Source organism: Zasmidium cellare (genome assembly GCF_010093935.1).
Source record: "Zasmidium cellare ATCC 36951 unplaced genomic scaffold M409scaffold_1, whole genome shotgun sequence".
NCBI classification, from domain to species: Eukaryota; Fungi; Ascomycota; class Dothideomycetes; order Mycosphaerellales; family Mycosphaerellaceae; genus Zasmidium; species Zasmidium cellare.
Genome location: NW_022986945.1, coordinates 1,089,956 through 1,106,013, shown reverse-complemented (window position 1 = coordinate 1,106,013; position 16,058 = coordinate 1,089,956). Strand labels below are relative to the sequence as shown.

Here is a 16,058-nt window from a genome sequence, read left to right as displayed (position 1 = left end):
GCTGCCGGTTATCTATCTGATCTATCCCATCTCCCAACAATGAGGCGCCGCGCGCTTCACATGGCTGCCGATCCTGGCTGTGCGCTAGCGCTAGCCTGTCCCAGACTGCCGGCGGTGGTGGGCTGGTGGAGCGTGCATTATTTGTGATCGGGACCAGGGTGGGCGGACGGGCAGCAGGGCAGGGAGCCGGGGTGGGATGTGCGTGAGTGATGGGCGACATGAGCGTGAGCTGTCTGCGGGCAGCCATGCCTCGCTGTTGCTGCTGCTGCGTTTGCAGTGCATGACACCGCATGGGCGTGCATATCGTGTGCCCGCGCGGATTTCTGTAACGGACGGCCAGCGCGCGGCAATAACAATGTAATGGGAGCGGATGGTGCCTGGCGCAGCGCGGGCGGCTCGCAGCCAGTCGTCGGGCCAGGGCGCAATTAAGGTTTCTCGTTTTCCCATTACCCAGCTGGTCGGTTCCTTACGCAGCGCTGGATCAAACTCTGAGCTGTCCGGCGCAGCGTAGCTTCGCGGGCCTGCCATCCCTATCATCACTAACACGAACACTGCTGCTCCAGCTGCGCCGACGACCGTTGGGCCATGCCAATCCATTCGCTGCGCTCGCAACCCTGCCTGCCAGCCTTCACAGCGTCCTCGCCTTGCTTACGCACAACGAGAACCCAGTCCCCGTCCGACCCAGCGCCCGCCGGCAAGCGCCATGTCGCCGGCCTGACCGCGCACGCCCGCCAACCGCAACCGTAACCGTGTCCGAGTCCTGCTGGCTGTTAGGTCCAATCCAGTACGGTCCAGTCGCTACTGCCCAGTCTGTCCAGAGGCCCTGATGCACGAGGTCTGACCCCCGTGCGACGACTGCCGACGACGTCGTAGCAGCGCCTTGACCGCATGGCCTGGCGACCGCCCTGCCCAAATGGACTCCAGGAGACCGCCCTACCACCAGCTCCCCCCCAACACTGCTGCTACTCCTCCTCCCCCGCCCGCCTATGACCCGCGCCAGCACCACCACCATCACCAACATCAGCAGCACCACCAGCAACCGCAGCAGCCCTACCCTCCGCCGCCGCCCCCGCCGGGCCAGTACCCCCAACAACAACCGCAACAACACCACCCTCAGCAGCATCATCCCCATCACGCCCGGCCCCAGCATCCGCAGCAGACACCTCCCCAACCTGCGCCAGGTCCTCCGCCGCCGCCGCAACAGCAGCAGCACCCTCCTCAGCAACAGCCCTACTCGGGCGCGCCCAATCTCCCTCCTCCCCAAGGGCCAGCGCTGCCTCCCATACAGCCGGCCGCGCATGCGCAGCCGGCGCCCTCGTCAGAGCAACAGAATCTGCCTTCCTTCCGCCACCCCTCGGCACCGCCGCCCCACGACCAGCGCGAGGGCGGCCCGCCTGAATACCACTATCCCTACAACCACCACAACCGCTCTGGCCATGCCACGCCTGCACCCGTGAACCGCTCATACTCGCACGACTCTGGGCCTCAGCGCTCGCCTGCTACACCTGCTGGTCCAGGGCCGGGATCGTTTCCTCCCAGTGCAGGACAGGACGGCGCGCCGCCGCCGCCTGACCCTCCCCCTCCCCACCAGATGGATCATGGCGCGCATCATGGATACCCGCCTACGCATGGCAACCTGCCTCACGGCTTACCGCCCCCTCCACCGCAGCATCAGCACCATGAGCAGTACCCGTCGGCGCAGCCCACACGCATAATGGATGGCCATTACCCTCCATATCCGCCGCCGAATCAACCGTCCATGTACGGTGGGCCACAATACAACGGCCCCGCGAGTGCTGGTAACCTTTTCGGTACCAAACGAAAGCAAATGCGCGCAACTCAAGTCAGTTTGCTGCAATGCACACTCATGTCACCCAAAGTTTCGCTAACGTGTTTCAGGCCTGCGAGCAATGCAGACAGCGGAAACAAAAGTGTGATGAGGGCTCGCCGTGCTCTTTTTGCAAGGAGAACAGTCTCACATGTCAATATCGTGATACTCCACCAGCCAAGTAATTTAATATCCAGTCGTTGGTCTCGATTTTCTATACTGACCTTGTGGTAGAACCGACAAGAACATGGAGAAGCTTCTGAGTTACATGGAATCTCATTCTGATGGGCTCAAAGAGTTGACCAGCAAGATTGACAGTTTCGAACAGCGATTACGCCGAGTCGAGCAAAGTAACCAGCAGAACGAGACCGCCACCCACCCGAACGCGCCGGAGCCTACGATCATGGACGATCGAGAACCACCGAAACGAAAGCCGGAGCTGGACGATCACAGGACCGCACCGCATAAGTTGCTGTTGCTTTGGCCTTCTGTGCGCCCGCTCTTGAGAAGCGCTAACGTGGAGCACAACGATGGTTATGTGATGGAAGCCGAAGATCGTGGCGTGCTTCGACTGTGGACTCGTGGTGAAGGCATTGACGAGAACGATGGAACGCAACCAGGTGGCCCTGCCAGTCCTGCTAGGAGCGACGAAAGCGGTGAAGCAGCGGCTGCGACACCGCATGCCGATGGACTTTGGGGCACTGGATTCCCTTCCACGCCTAACAGTGAAGCTCGTCGATCAGAACCATACGGTGCGGGAGGCCTCAAATCGAATGGTGAAGTCGATCTGGACGCGGCCACGATCAATATGCTTTACGACAGCTACATGCGCCATATTCACATCATGCATCCATTCCTCGACAAGCGACGACTGAGGAAGATGTTTGACAACTTCATCAGGCGTTACAGCACTGGCAGGCCTCGAGCAGCATTCGCTGTAGGCAATACCTTCGACTCAGACCAGCGACCGCTCAAACGACAAAGATCGAATGGCTCAACTGCGAACGTGGGCCCTGGATCAGATCACGACGGCAAAAGAGAGCAGACCGAACGATCTCCCGGAAACGCCATCATCTACCTAGTGCTGGCGTTGGGCAAGATATGCATGCATCGCGATCCCCTACCAGCGGTCGTGGCCGACAGTAAACTACAGGCCAATTCGGTCATCTCCCATCAGATCTCGGGCGCTCGTGGTCTCGCAGCCAGCTCACCAGTGTCGACCAACATCAAACCTTCTCCTATGTCGCCAAAGTCGACTTCAACGACGCAGCCGACACCACCGTCAGACGCTGGCACGCGACTTGCCGAGTCACGAAGTCGACGTTCGTCGATGGAAGGCTCACCGAGCGCCATTATGGCTGGACCCAGGAACATGGACGTTATCCCTGGGATTGCGTACTATGCCAAAGCCGCTGAGATCTTGGGTGACCAAGGAGACGGTAACGATCTCGTTCACGCACAGATGTTCCTGTTAGCAGGTCTCTACAAGGGCCAGCTAGCACGTGTTAAGGAAAGCATGAGCTGGATAACGATGGCAGGTCGTGCAATCCTCATTCTCCTCGATCGTTACAAGCTGTACAACGACAACTACTGGACGGCCTACGGCGACGTACGAAGGCAGCATGAAAGTGCGCAGAAGCGTATTAAGGATACGCGACAGAGCCTGATCGTACTTGCCTCGTGGACGTGCCTCCAACTGGAGAGTGACATTCTCGCAGAATTGAGGTTACCGTCCAGTGGGATCCAAACCATTGAGAACCTGCTCCTCATGCCTCACAAGACACCTGAGGACGAGTCGTACAGTGGATTGGAGCCAGATGGTAGACTAGAGGACTACGACAACATCCTCATATACTACACGGCACAGCTGTTCCTGCGACGACGATTGAACCAGGTCCATCGAGAGATGTACGGGCCAGAGTGCTTAAGCCAGCCGTTGTCTGAAGTTCAAGAGATGCTTCTGGGTCATGAGAATATCCTCACTACCTGGAGAAGGGGACTCCCGCCGACTCTGAGATGGAATGATAACGACCCGCCCTCATCGGACATCCTTGCGGCTCGATTGCGTGCGAAATACTACGGGGCCAGGTACATCATCAACAGACCTTTCCTCGATTACGCGCTGCACATAATGCCAGGTCTCCGAGATGGTCATCCAATGGAAGCTGTCGCGAGGGATGGATACGGCAACCCGCGTGACAAGGCTGACATCCATCTCTTCAGGGCCATCGAGAATCTCGGCGAGTCGACAGTATGGGGAGCCGCCAGACGATGTGTGGATGCAGCCATGCACAGTACTATCGCGTTCGACGGAGTGCCAGACCGCCTGATCATCACCAATATCCACGGCACAGCACATGCGTAAGTTCGAGGTTGTCATATGAGCGATTATGATCAATGTAGCTAACCTTGTTTTTAGTCAATTCGGCAACATGCTCGTCCTGTGTGCGACGTTCACGACCAACTACATGAAGCAGATCGTCCAGACCGACAAGTTCCGAGAACGACTGCAAAGGACGATCGGTTTCCTTCGAAAACTAGCACCCATTTCGCCTACATGCGCAGCCGACTGCGGCATCCTCGAGAAGTTCAACAACCTCCTGTTTCCAGTGTCGAGCGAGCAGCCTGACATCTACCACAACGAGGGCGTGGAGCCAATGAGTGCTGCGAACTCCTTTGGCGGACATAGCACATGAACGTGATGCTACCTCATCTCAAGCTCACAAGCACAACTCACAACCTTGACCCCATCAACACTATCCTCACACCAACACCAGCCGGCGGACACCTCCAAATTTCAGCGCTTTGCATCACATCATCGGGCATTTACCTTTTTGGCGTTTTATCACAACATTCACACGTGTGTATCAGCACCCACCGACTACACCACCACCAAACGACTGGGCGCGGCAATCTGTCTTTTTTGAAACTCCCACCATCAGCGACAAGCATTCCAGCATCCGGGGAGGATCGTTTTTCCAGCGTTTTCAGACCCTATTCGCGCGAACATATACCACTTTTTATCACGCCATTGCGTCAGGGGAGGCAACCTTTTTTGAACTCATCGCACCACATTTGTTCGGTCGTTTGCTACTTTTCGCGAATCTATACCAGGAGTATGGATGGATGGAAACAGGGCTCAGGCTGGTGGAATTTTTCATATGGATGAGAATGAGCAAGACGGCCTGTTTCTCGATTTTGGGGGGTTTTTGTTTTTTTCGCGCGCGCTCTTGTCTATCTGTACAGTATATGGGAATGTTCACACAATGGAAAGGAGGTGGAGGAGGGAGAGAAGTAGTAGTATTGGTGGTGGTGGTTGATGGTGAAGGTGAAGATGGGCGAAGCGGCAAGGCCGTGGAGATCGTATACAGCATTGTACCAAAAACATCCAAGCAAAACGGAATGTTCTTCTCACTACTAGAGGCTCTGGCATGTACATTGAACAATATAGAACACGTGCAGACCTAGTGGTTTGGACGTGAACGACGGACGAATCCTGCCTTTCGTCGATCGACCAACCCAATCATCATCTCACAGATCTCTCACTCAGTAGTTCAAAACCCACAAACAAGAAAGAACACCCACCGAGCACCGCATGACACACACCTCTTTCGTTCCTTGGACGTAACATTCTATTCGGAAAACCCGACCATCGCCTTTTTAGCCTTTCCCGCCGGCGTCGAACGCCTAAATCATAATCGAGACAGCTTTGAAGCGAGAGGATCGTTCACGGCTCGGCCGCGGTGCCGCGGGTTCGTCCATCCAATCCATCCCTCCAGAACTGGGTTTTGTTCTTTTCTAGCACCAACGGTCCTTCCAATCTCCTGGGAAATTCGTCGACTTCACCTTGTCTGTTGGCTGGGTTGGATTTTCACATGCAACCGACGGAATGAGTGGGTGGTGTGTCGTCTTGACTCGTGTGAAGTGGATGTGAGTGGGATGTTGTGATGTGTGGCGGTTAGGTTAGACTTAGGGTTCTCTCGAATGCTGGAATAAGCAAATGCCACCGGCGACGGCAGATATACAGTTCTGTATCTGCCGTTGCGACTGAAGGTGTTGGTCTGCCAATTATCATCGCGGGGGGACATGTTTGAAGGACTTGCTCGGGATTTTTAGATGGTGCTCGAGCGCGGGATCATATCTGCTAGTTCGCGGCTCAACCTAGTCGGCATGTGAGAGCTCGTGGTGGTTGTCGTTGGGCAGCAATGGGATTTTCGCGTGGGTTTTTAGACGAGATAATAGGTGCAAGTAGCTTGAGCTGAGTTTACCCGGTCCTTAGGCGTTCCAGTTCTGTGAAGCACGTCAGGAAGAGAAGCATGGGGGTTCTTTGCTTGAGGTTGCGTTTTCGGCTTCGACATGCTATTTTCGTCATGGTCGAGTGCAATGGTGGGTGGTTGTCGCGACGGAGCCACATGACCTCCTCATGTCGCTGCTCGCCGCGATGGGTGGGCCAGGGGCTGGTTGCCGACGAGATCCATCGGATACAAGCACTCGCCATCACAGACGTCGCCGTCATACGCCTGAATGTTCCGTATCAGATCGTAGTACACTCGGATAGCTTCGACATGGTCGCTCATCTGGATCCTCTCATCAATGTCATGGATGCCGAGCCTCGAGCCTTCTCGGCTAGGAGTGAATCGATAAATGTTCCTCGTCAGCTTCCAGTAATGCGCCGTGTCTGAATTGCCCGTCGCGATGCTGCCCACCGGCACGACAGTCTCGACGCCGGGTAGGGTGTCTACAGATTCATAGACTTGACGCAACGTGCCACTGAAAATACTCCACACTTCGTTCTCCGAGTTCGCAGGAGTGATAGGCGATGGCCGCAACAGGTCTTTCGATGCCAGGCGAATGACACCTCCTTCAGTCTGCTCCTCGTCGAATCCAAGACCTGAAACGGCGATGTCGAATTCGTGTACGACGGACGCCACGCGCTGGGCGACTTTGTTGAGTAGCTCCTCCACATCGTCGTGGGTTGAGATGCGATAGTTGACGGTGAGTTCAACTCTGCTAGGGAGCTGGTTATCTTTGCTTCCGCCATGGATGATGTCGACTGCTTGGGACGTCTGAATTTGCCAGCGGATGGCATCACCGCGCGAGTTGACCATCTTCTCGCCCAACTCATGAGCAGAGCCGCCGGATGCCAGCTCTTTACGCAACCAGGGCTCCACATGAGAAGGGGAGTGAACGGCTTCACACTGTAACACGTTTCTCATGGGGTTCGTTTGATCCAGTACGGGGGAGAACGGGTTCTCTTCCAGCGCCTCGACGATCTTGGACATGATACCAATAGAGGTGTGCTTTGGTGGTCTGGAAGAGTGTCCACCGCTCGTCTCCAGCGTGAGAATGATATCAACGAAACCTTTCTCTGCAACAGCTACACCTCAACGTCAGCTAAACCCGCGCTAGGGTCCAAGTGAATGGTGATCACATGCTGATGAGGTCTGTCGGCTGAGGCGGTAAGAGCCCTAAGCACAACAGAACGACCCCAGACACTTATGCAGTGAGGCAGGCCCACAGCCATGGATGATAGAGGCACTTACCAGGCAGCGCATACGCGATGTGTCCAAGCGTCTTGACTCCCATGCCCCCCTCGTCGAACACCATCGCTACGGAGTCGTTCCCCATATTGCGTTCGAGGTGGCGGGAAATCTCTGCAGCACCCTGCGTGCCACCAGTCTCCTCATCGAATCCAAACGCGAGCAAAATGGATCTCCGAGGAGTGTACGCCTGCGCCAAGAGTGCGTCAATTGCGCTCAAGATGCCTATGAGGTTCGATTTGCAGTCGGACGCGCCTCGTCCCCACAGCCATTCGCCATCGAAGTGAGCCTGGAACGGCGGATGAGTCCACTGCCTAGGATCCATCGGTGGCACGACGTCTTGATGTGCCATCAAAAGGATAGGCTTGAGGGAGCGGTCGGTGCCAGGAAGGTAATATAAGAGGCCGTACTTGTTAATCTTCTCCACTTCGACTTGCTGAGCACTATATTCCTCACATGAGTTCGGTCTTCTCGCATTGTAACTCGGTTCGGCTTACATTACTGGAAAGAGTCTTTTCAAGACTGTATGGAGTTCGCCAAACGTTTCCCAACGCATGTCCTCGCCGACTTGGCCATTGTCGTCGTAAGAAATGGTGGAGACATTCACGACCGCCGACAATCGCTCAACCTGTCGATGAAGAACTTCATCGATGGCGAAAAGGATCCTGGAGTCTTCCAGACCATCGTCAGGTGGAGTTAACTTGGGTGATAAAGGACACCATCTTCTAGTCTGATCAGGGGACTGAGGCAGCTCCGCTGCTAGGTCCTCGTCCGTGATCTGTCCATCGTCCGGCAGGCTGTATAACGGGCTATACAGGAGGATGGTAATCAGTACGAACACTAAGCACAAGAATAACAGACATCGTTGCCACGTTATGCATTCCCGCGCCTGCATCGTGTGACGTTGGAAGCGACTCCGTCGTTCAGGCCGGCTGTGTCCCTGTGCGTGAAGTCTAGCCAGCCCCTCACTTTTGGCCCCATTTTTCTCATTTGTCTGTGACATTGCAGCTCGTATTGCATCTTTCTGTACGAGGGGAATTTATTATAGAGCAGATGTTGATGTCGAGAAGGGAGGAGTGTAGTTAGCCCCTTCACGTGGGTGCGAAGCGAGAAGGTGAGGTTAGGTGAGGTGGAGTATAGCATTTGTTGAGGCAGGAACGAACCATCGTGCATACACGCCAAGAGCCGACTGGTGGACAACAGTAAGACCAAACAGATCCGTTCACATGTGAAGACGCTATGCAAGAGGAGTACATTGGTATAACAAGCCATCAAATCATCGCTTCGGCATCCAGAGTCCAATCCCATGATCAAAGAACAAACTCCCAACTTTACTCTTCCTCGCATTCATCCTCCCCTGGTGAACTTTCGCAGGCACAGCAGGAGCCTCCCAAACCCTTTCGTGGTGCATGATCTCAACAGGACTATCGCTTCCCATTTCAGGATTCTCCGGCTCGTTGACTAAACAGCCTGCGTATCGTCGCTTGAAAGAATCGTCCACTTCTTTTCGCAGCATTGAGATTCGATTTCCGAGTCGAGATTGACGGCCCCAGGTTCTTGCGGCTTTGATTTCGCGGCGCCGATTGATTTCTCGATAGAGCAGGACCGTGAGTGCGAGGAGTGAGACGCCCGTGATGAAGATGCAGACGGTGAGTGAGGTTATGAAGGCCGTTCGGGAGGTGATGAGTTCGCCGTCGCTGAGTTTAATGCATGATTCGCCAGTCGCTGTAGGTCGTGCACCCGCGTCGGTCCTAGGTTCGATGTATCTCGTCGACAACATGCTCCAGATACGAGTAGAGGTTGTAAAGGGCGTGCTCGATAGGTGAGATTCGCATGCGCCGTACTGGTGCAGCCCTCGTATCGTTGCGAAAGTAGTGAAGAAGGATTGACAGACCGAATTGGAAAGATTGACCTACCTTCGCGTGACCTCGTCGATGAAATACCACCACATCGAGCGCCTATGCTGCTGTGCGGCGCAGTATTTTGATACAGTCCAGCGACATGCGTGTGACCTGAAACTGTTCTTCTGGAGCCCCGAAGCTCTTGCGAATGTCTCAAACAAGTCAAAGGGAAGTGTCGTGAAGTTAAGCGCTGGCAGTCGGCAGTTTGCGCTGCAACGTGGGTCGTTGTCTATGAATTGCTCGGATGCTTGGTCTTAAATAGCACATAGGCGCCTAAGGAGTTGCGTCCGGCGCTTAGCACATATGACTGGCTGTCAAATGCCGATTTCAAGTTGAATACCACGTGTAATAGAGGCATCGCTTCTATTTTACGCCACACAGCTCGATGGAATCTGGTCGGACGCTGTTGAAAGAACCGATGAGTGAAGCCAGCGACATGTGACTGCCAAGGCTGGATAAGGTCGAGTTTGGGTGTCGTGTTGGTTTACCTAATGCCTGATCAGAGAGTCTTCTTTAATTTTGCAATACGAACGGCATGTCAACTCATTTGCTCCCTGCTGCTGCCTTGCGTCCTTCAATGACTTTCATAATATCGTCGACGTTGTTGGCGTCTCCCTTTCGTTTCTTTCCTTTGCGCTTTTTCTTTGCCTCGCCTTCGTTTTCATCCTCGTCCCAGCCGTCGTCATCAGCGGTGGTGTTGTTCTTCCATTTTGAAAGGCGTGTCTTCTTATCCGCCGCACCCTCTTCATCTTCAAAGCGACTAGATCCGAAACCCATGTCCATATCCTCGAGGTCACGATCTTGCTGGGCCAGCATTTTTGCGTGTTTGGCTGCACGTGCTTCGCGTTCTGCTTTCGACATAGAATCATCGTCATTCTCATTCGTGCCTTTTGCTCCAATCTGAGCCGCTTTTTTGAGGACATTCTCTATGCCCTTGAATCTGTCTTGTTCGGCGTCCTTTGAATCGTTCGCAGCGACTTTGAAATAGTTTCGTTGCGCCGGAGCTGATGGTGGTCCAGTATTTGCATCAGGCTCTGGCTTCTTTTCTACCTGCCCGGTTTCGTAGTTTTCGCCACGGGAAGGCTCAGCTCGATTCTTTGGGCTCTTCTCGTCCACATCCTCGTCAGTCTCATCGTCATCGCTGTCATCTTCCACGTCACCCAAGGGATTATACTCGGTGCCTGCGCCTTCAAAGATATCATCATCGTCTTCCGATTCTGGTTGCTGGATCGGTTGTTCTGGAACAGCCACATCGGCTCCAAGAACTGGCTTACTCGCATCTGGTATATCAGCGGAAGTTTTGGAGTCTGGCACCGAGTCTGCCGCAACTTTTCGAATCTTCTTCTTTACAACCCCATTTTCATCGACACTGATGAGCACTTCCCTTCCTTTGGCGTCGATTTCGATCTTTGGCTTCGCAGGATCACCTATTCTCCGCCACCTGCTATCGAAAGCAGGTGCCGCCGCAGCTTTCGCCTCTGCTGCGGCTTTACGTTGCGCCTTGAGGTCGGCCATGATTTCGTCTCTTGTCCGCTTCACCCCAGCAGTTTGAGATGCTTTCGTGCCCTTCTTCTCAGTCTTCTCTCGTGCGACAGCCTCCACGTCTTTTTCTTCCAATTTATCAAGTTCTTCATCCACGTCTGGCGGCGCAGTCCCATCTTTGCCTGCTCCAAGCCCAAGAACATCTTCGCCTCGTCTCACCCTCTCCAGTAATTTCCTGTCCAATCCCTTCACCAAATGTGTGCTTGACGCATCGCCACCAAGGATCTGGTCGCGAAGAGCTTCGAACGTCTCTTGTGACAGCTGGCCTAGTTTCACCTGTTCTTCCAAAGCACTGATCCGCTTCGCTTTGTCGTCCTCTTCTTCCTCTGCCTCTTGACGCGCCTTCGCACGGTCCGTATATCCTGCCGCAAACTTGCTGCCCTTGGGAGCTGACGATTTGAATTTTTTGGCGGGCTGTAGGGAAGCGTGACGCTCTCTGATCTGTCGTGCGAAGTCTGCGTTGCTCACAGCTTTGCCCGGCCGCGGTGTCATGCCAGCAAAGCTAGACTTCTTCCCACCGAGCGCACGTTGGGCCATTGACTGTTGCGGTGGTGAGCCGTCATCCTGTCGTGCGGCCGTCACCAGCTTCCTGAATTCGTCGTTCTTCATGTTGGCATCAGGTGCAGGAGTGGAAGACCTGCGGTCGCGATAAGGTCGTCTTTAGGCTTGTGGCCCGGTCATTAGCGGCACCAGGGTCGAATTCCGCTAAAGCTGCAATGCAATGTTGTTTGCAAGTTGTGGAAGTCAAAAGCTACCGACGTCGTGGTCTTGAAGCACTCTCGGTGCCGGTTTCTAGACTTCTGGTTCGGCCCGTCAGCCGATCAAAGATCACGTGCTAGTGGAGCCGATGACGGCAAGCCACATTCACTTCAATCCCCAAGATCCCCAAGCTGCTGTTTCACGAGGGAAACATCCTGCTTTCACGTTTCACAGATCCAAAGCATGCGCCATCATGACGCGGAAGAATCGGTGCATGAGTTGGCATCATCACGAGACTTTCCCTTCAAATCCGAATTTACGAGGTCCTAACCAAGACGGGGGCGGCATAGAGGCGGTGGTTTCCTTGGAGACGACCTCCTCCACATCCTCCGTGCGGAGAAGACCTCTTTCTATGCTGCATTGAGCATGCCGTCAAGACTACACCAATCCTGCAGAACGCGAGGTTCCCGTCTTGGTAAGTGAATATATTACTCTCGTAGCCGATCTCATTCCTCGACACTCTCACACGGTGACATCTCTCTTGCAAGATGAACCTCACTTTCGGCTTGACGCTGTTCAGTGGCCTTCTCGGCTTCGCCACTGCTCAGAACAGTAGCTCCAACACATTCACCAACCCAATCGTACCTACAGGCGCGGATCCTTGGGTCACACGCTATGGAGGATACTACTATCTCGTCTACACTACGACCAACAACATCACTCTGTGGCGAAGCCCAGAGCTTACGGATTGGTCGAGTGCAGAGATGAAGGCTGCTTTTCTGCCTCCGGTAAGCCTTGTATACGCTTGAATGCATATCGCTCTCTCACATGAATTAGGAGAACCAACCATACTCGACCGACTTGTGGGCTCCTGAACTGCACAATATCGACGACAAGTGGTACATCATCTTCACCGCCGACCCCAACTCGGATACGCCCCCACGGGAGATCGATATGCTGTGCACTTTTGACTGTCCTGCTGTTAACCACCGCATGTACGTGCTGGAGGGCAGCACTTCTGATCCATGGACAAGCAATTACACCCTCAAGGGTGAGCTCAATGGCGTCAAGGGCCAGATTGACACGTACAACCAATTCGCTATCGATGGGACCTACTTCCAGCATTCGACGGGTCTCTACCATGTGTACTCGTGTTGGTACTCAGCTTATGTCTCTTGGCCGGCTAATCTTTGCATCTCAAAGATGAGCGATCCGTGGACGGTTGAGTCGAATGTCACTGAGCGACAGATTATCTCTGTACCGACGAATCCATGGGAGAAGACGCCGTATGTATAATAAATCCCCTCTAACCATCCTTTGCTTACGAATGTTTGTTTAGGTTCGGTCGAACTGAGAACATCCGTCTCTCATCCAACGAAGGCCCAGAGCAGCTCACAAACAGACAGACCGGACAGCAGTTCATCATCTACAGTGCAGCACGTAGTGACAACAGAAACTACTGCCTCGGCCAGCTCGAACTTGTCGGCGACGACCCCATGAATCCTTCAGACTGGAAAAAGAACAACGAAGGTTGCGTGTTCTATCAGAACCCCCTGGAGAAGGCCTATGGAGTTGGTCACGCCAGCTTCACCACCAGTCCAGATGGTACAGAGGATTGGATTGTGTACCATGGGATGGAGAACCCCTTCATGGGCTGGGGAGCCAGGAATATTCGAGCACAGAGGTTCACATGGAATGATGACGGGACGCCAAATTTCCCTCGGCCAGGATATGGGCCGTACGAGGCCCCTAGCGGACAGAACTCTAGCATGAAGATGTTTTAGTTTGCAGGTTTGCTACTGGCAGTTGAAAAGCGGACGATGTCGTGCAAACTCATATACAACGTCAAAGTTGGCATTGATCTATTACTCTGCGACTTGCTTAAAAGTACCAATCAACTCTGCCCATTCTTCATCTTTCAGGAGTTCACATCGCACTACTCATCTTGGCAGCCATACGCGATCTTGCCGCAGTTGTGTCTCGGTCCATCGTCGCACGGTCTGCGGGCGTGAAGAGGAATGGTTCGCTTGCGGCAGCTACATGTTGTAAAGGCTGTGAATGCAAATAATAGACCTCGCATCAACACGAAGTAAAGAGGGCTGTCTGCAATCGAGAGAACAAGGCCATTGTTCTCATGTCTCATTGGCCCAAGCCCCTGGCAACGATGAACGGCGGGAAGTGGCGTGGATGCGCCGCAACGTCCCTCCAGAGCTTCAACCTCGTTGCAACGTCACTACCTTGCCTCTGCAATTTGGTCGATTTGCTTGCTTGCGGATAGACTGTTACACGATCACACTGGATCCGTCTGTTTGACTTCTCTCTACAGCAAACAGTGGAGCGACTTCATCAGACGGCCTTGGGCTTTCATTCCAGAAGGAATTCTCTTGGAAGCAAGGCCGGCCCCCAACCACAACGGCCTTCATGCAGTCCAGCAGCTAAGCCGCAATTGGGCCCCAGTCCATCACAGGGTTGCAGTCCAGGAGAAACCCCGCCAACGGGTTGGAGATGATACAAAGGCTGAACGCCTCTCTGCCACCAGTACCGCACACTTTGCCTGTTTGTCGCTTGGAATAGAAGGAAGGATATCTTTATCATCAGCGGACCTGCCCATTCTTTCGTTGTTGTGGTCCCAACAGCAATAACAACACCCTAATCATGAGGCTCCTAGCCGTTATCGCGGCGCTTTCGACGACCGCGTTAGCAGTATGGCCTCTGCCTGAAGAATACAAAAGTGGCGACGGCGTGCTTTGGATCGCACGGGATAAAGTCACCGTCACTTATAATGGGCCTGGACATGTGAGCCTTACTTCTCTATTTCGGGACGAGCAGTTACTTAACTATGATGCGCAGCAACCACAGGGCTACGGTAATGGAAACCAGAGCAGTCCTGGTGCTCAACCACCACCTGTCGTCAAAAGCGCGATTCAGAGGACATATGACACGCTTTTCGAGAAGAACTTTGTTCCTTGGAAACTTCGGCCTCGACTTTCGGACTTCGAACCTACGTTGGGTGGTGATTCTACCTATATTCACGAGATTGTCTTGGAGCAGAATGGGCCCGATGCTGGAGGGAATGCGAGCAGTGTCGACGAATCGTATACTTTGGAGGTCACAGAGGCAGGCAAGGTGACCATTTCGGCCAAGTCTTCGGTCGGATTGCTTTACGGTCTTACGACTTTCACTCAACTGTTCTACAAACACACCAATGGCGGCGTATACACGGACAAGGCGCCTGTCTCTGTCACTGATGCGCCCAAATTCAAGTGGCGAGGACTCAACGTGGACACATCTAGGACGTTCAAGCCTCTCGCAGACTTATACCGCACGATCGATGCCATGGCCTTCAACAAGTTCAACAGACTTCATTGGCACATTACTGATGCGCAGTCCTGGCCACTCGAAGTTCCTGCATTGCCAGAACTCGCAGACAAGGGTGTGTATGTCAACTTCCAAAGATACAGCCCCGAAGACATCAAGAAGTTACAAGAATATGGCAAGCTGGTCGGTGTAACCGTGGCGATGGAAATCGACAACCCAGGCCACACCTCCTCCATCTGGTTCTCCCACCCAGATCTCATCGCCGCCTTCAACAAACAACCCGACTGGACGACCTACTGCGCCGAGCCACCATGCGGAAGCCTCAAACTGAACTCCACCAAGGTATACGATTTCTTGGAGAAACTCCTGGATGACTTGCTCCCGCGACTCAAACCCTACACGCCCTACTTCCATCTCGGCGGCGACGAAGTCAACATGAACACCTACCTCCTCGACGACACGGTCCGCTCCAACGCCTCCTCCGTCCTGCAACCTCTCATGCAGAAGTACATGGACCGCAACATGCACCAAGTCACGCAAACCTACGACCTCACCCCGCTCGTCTGGGAAGAAATGCTGCTCGAATGGAACCTCACCCTCCCCCACAACACCATCATCCAAACCTGGCAGAGCACCGAAGCCGTCATCAACTCCGTCCAGAAAGGCTTCCAGACCCTCGTTGGAAACTACAATTACTGGTACTTGGATTGCGGCAAGGGCCAATGGTTGGATTTCTACCCCTCGAACGCGGCGGAGTACTGGCCGTTCAATGATTACTGCGCGCCCGTGCACAATTGGAGAGTCATGTATTCCTTGGATCCCCTCGAAGGCGTGCCGGAGAATCTCACGCATTTGGTTATCGGTGGCGAGGCGCATATCTGGAGCGAGCAGACGGACACAGTCAACTTGGATAAAATGGTGAGATGCCCATATCCTTCCTCCTGTCTAGAATTGAATCGTTTGCTGACATGTGAGATTTTTAAGATCTGGCCCCGTCTCTGCGCCGCAGGAGAGATTCTCTGGAGTGGCGCGAAAGATGCTTCTGGACAGAATCGTTCGCAGATCGAGGCGTCTCCTCGTCTGGCGGAGATGCGTGAGCGGCTTGTTGCGAGAGGGGTGGCTGCTGAGCCGATTCAGATGCCGTTCTGTACGCAGAATGGGACGCAGTGCGCGTATCCTCCATCAGGGTGAGCGTTTTGCTTCTGACTTACGGGAGAACATTGATGGGGA

At 54.1% G+C, this 16,058-nt stretch overlaps 6 protein-coding genes across 6 annotated transcripts; 3 read left to right on the top strand and 3 right to left on the bottom strand.

Moving 5' to 3' along the window:
• Nucleotides 1-913: 913 nt before the first annotated feature.
• Nucleotides 914-4,524, top strand: M409DRAFT_16092 (uncharacterized protein; the record flags this gene model as incomplete). The annotated part of the gene is made up of 4 exons (XM_033803488.1): nt 914-1,843; nt 1,900-2,009; nt 2,063-4,189; nt 4,248-4,524. 4 exons carry the CDS (start codon nt 914-916, stop codon nt 4,522-4,524), a joined length of 3,444 nt encoding a protein of 1,147 aa, XP_033674711.1.
• An 835-nt stretch (nt 4,525-5,359) lies between these two features.
• Nucleotides 5,360-8,231, bottom strand: M409DRAFT_62069 (uncharacterized protein; the record flags this gene model as incomplete). The annotated part of the gene is made up of 5 exons (XM_033815004.1): nt 5,360-5,369; nt 6,314-7,205; nt 7,372-7,811; nt 7,866-8,098; nt 8,208-8,231. The coding sequence occupies 5 exons, from the start codon at nt 8,229-8,231 to the stop codon at nt 5,360-5,362; spliced, it is 1,599 nt and encodes a 532-aa protein (XP_033674710.1).
• Nucleotides 8,232-8,644: 413 nt separating this feature from the next.
• Nucleotides 8,645-9,148, bottom strand: M409DRAFT_16090 (uncharacterized protein; the record flags this gene model as incomplete). The annotated part of the gene is made up of 1 exon (XM_033803487.1): nt 8,645-9,148. One exon carries the CDS (start codon nt 9,146-9,148, stop codon nt 8,645-8,647), a length of 504 nt encoding a protein of 167 aa, XP_033674709.1.
• A 664-nt stretch (nt 9,149-9,812) lies between these two features.
• Nucleotides 9,813-11,420, bottom strand: M409DRAFT_48741 (uncharacterized protein; the record flags this gene model as incomplete). Its single annotated transcript, XM_033811029.1, has 1 exon — nt 9,813-11,420. One exon carries the CDS (start codon nt 11,418-11,420, stop codon nt 9,813-9,815), a length of 1,608 nt encoding a protein of 535 aa, XP_033674708.1.
• Nucleotides 11,421-12,058: 638 nt separating this feature from the next.
• On the top strand, nt 12,059-13,294 carry M409DRAFT_62066 (glycoside hydrolase family 43 protein; the record flags this gene model as incomplete). The annotated part of the gene is made up of 3 exons (XM_033815003.1): nt 12,059-12,298; nt 12,348-12,796; nt 12,850-13,294. 3 exons carry the CDS (start codon nt 12,059-12,061, stop codon nt 13,292-13,294), a joined length of 1,134 nt encoding a protein of 377 aa, XP_033674707.1.
• An 871-nt stretch (nt 13,295-14,165) lies between these two features.
• On the top strand, nt 14,166-16,019 carry M409DRAFT_48739 (glycoside hydrolase family 20 protein; the record flags this gene model as incomplete). The annotated part of the gene is made up of 2 exons (XM_033811028.1): nt 14,166-14,306; nt 14,361-16,019. 2 exons carry the CDS (start codon nt 14,166-14,168, stop codon nt 16,017-16,019), a joined length of 1,800 nt encoding a protein of 599 aa, XP_033674706.1.
• Nucleotides 16,020-16,058: the final 39 nt, after the last annotated feature.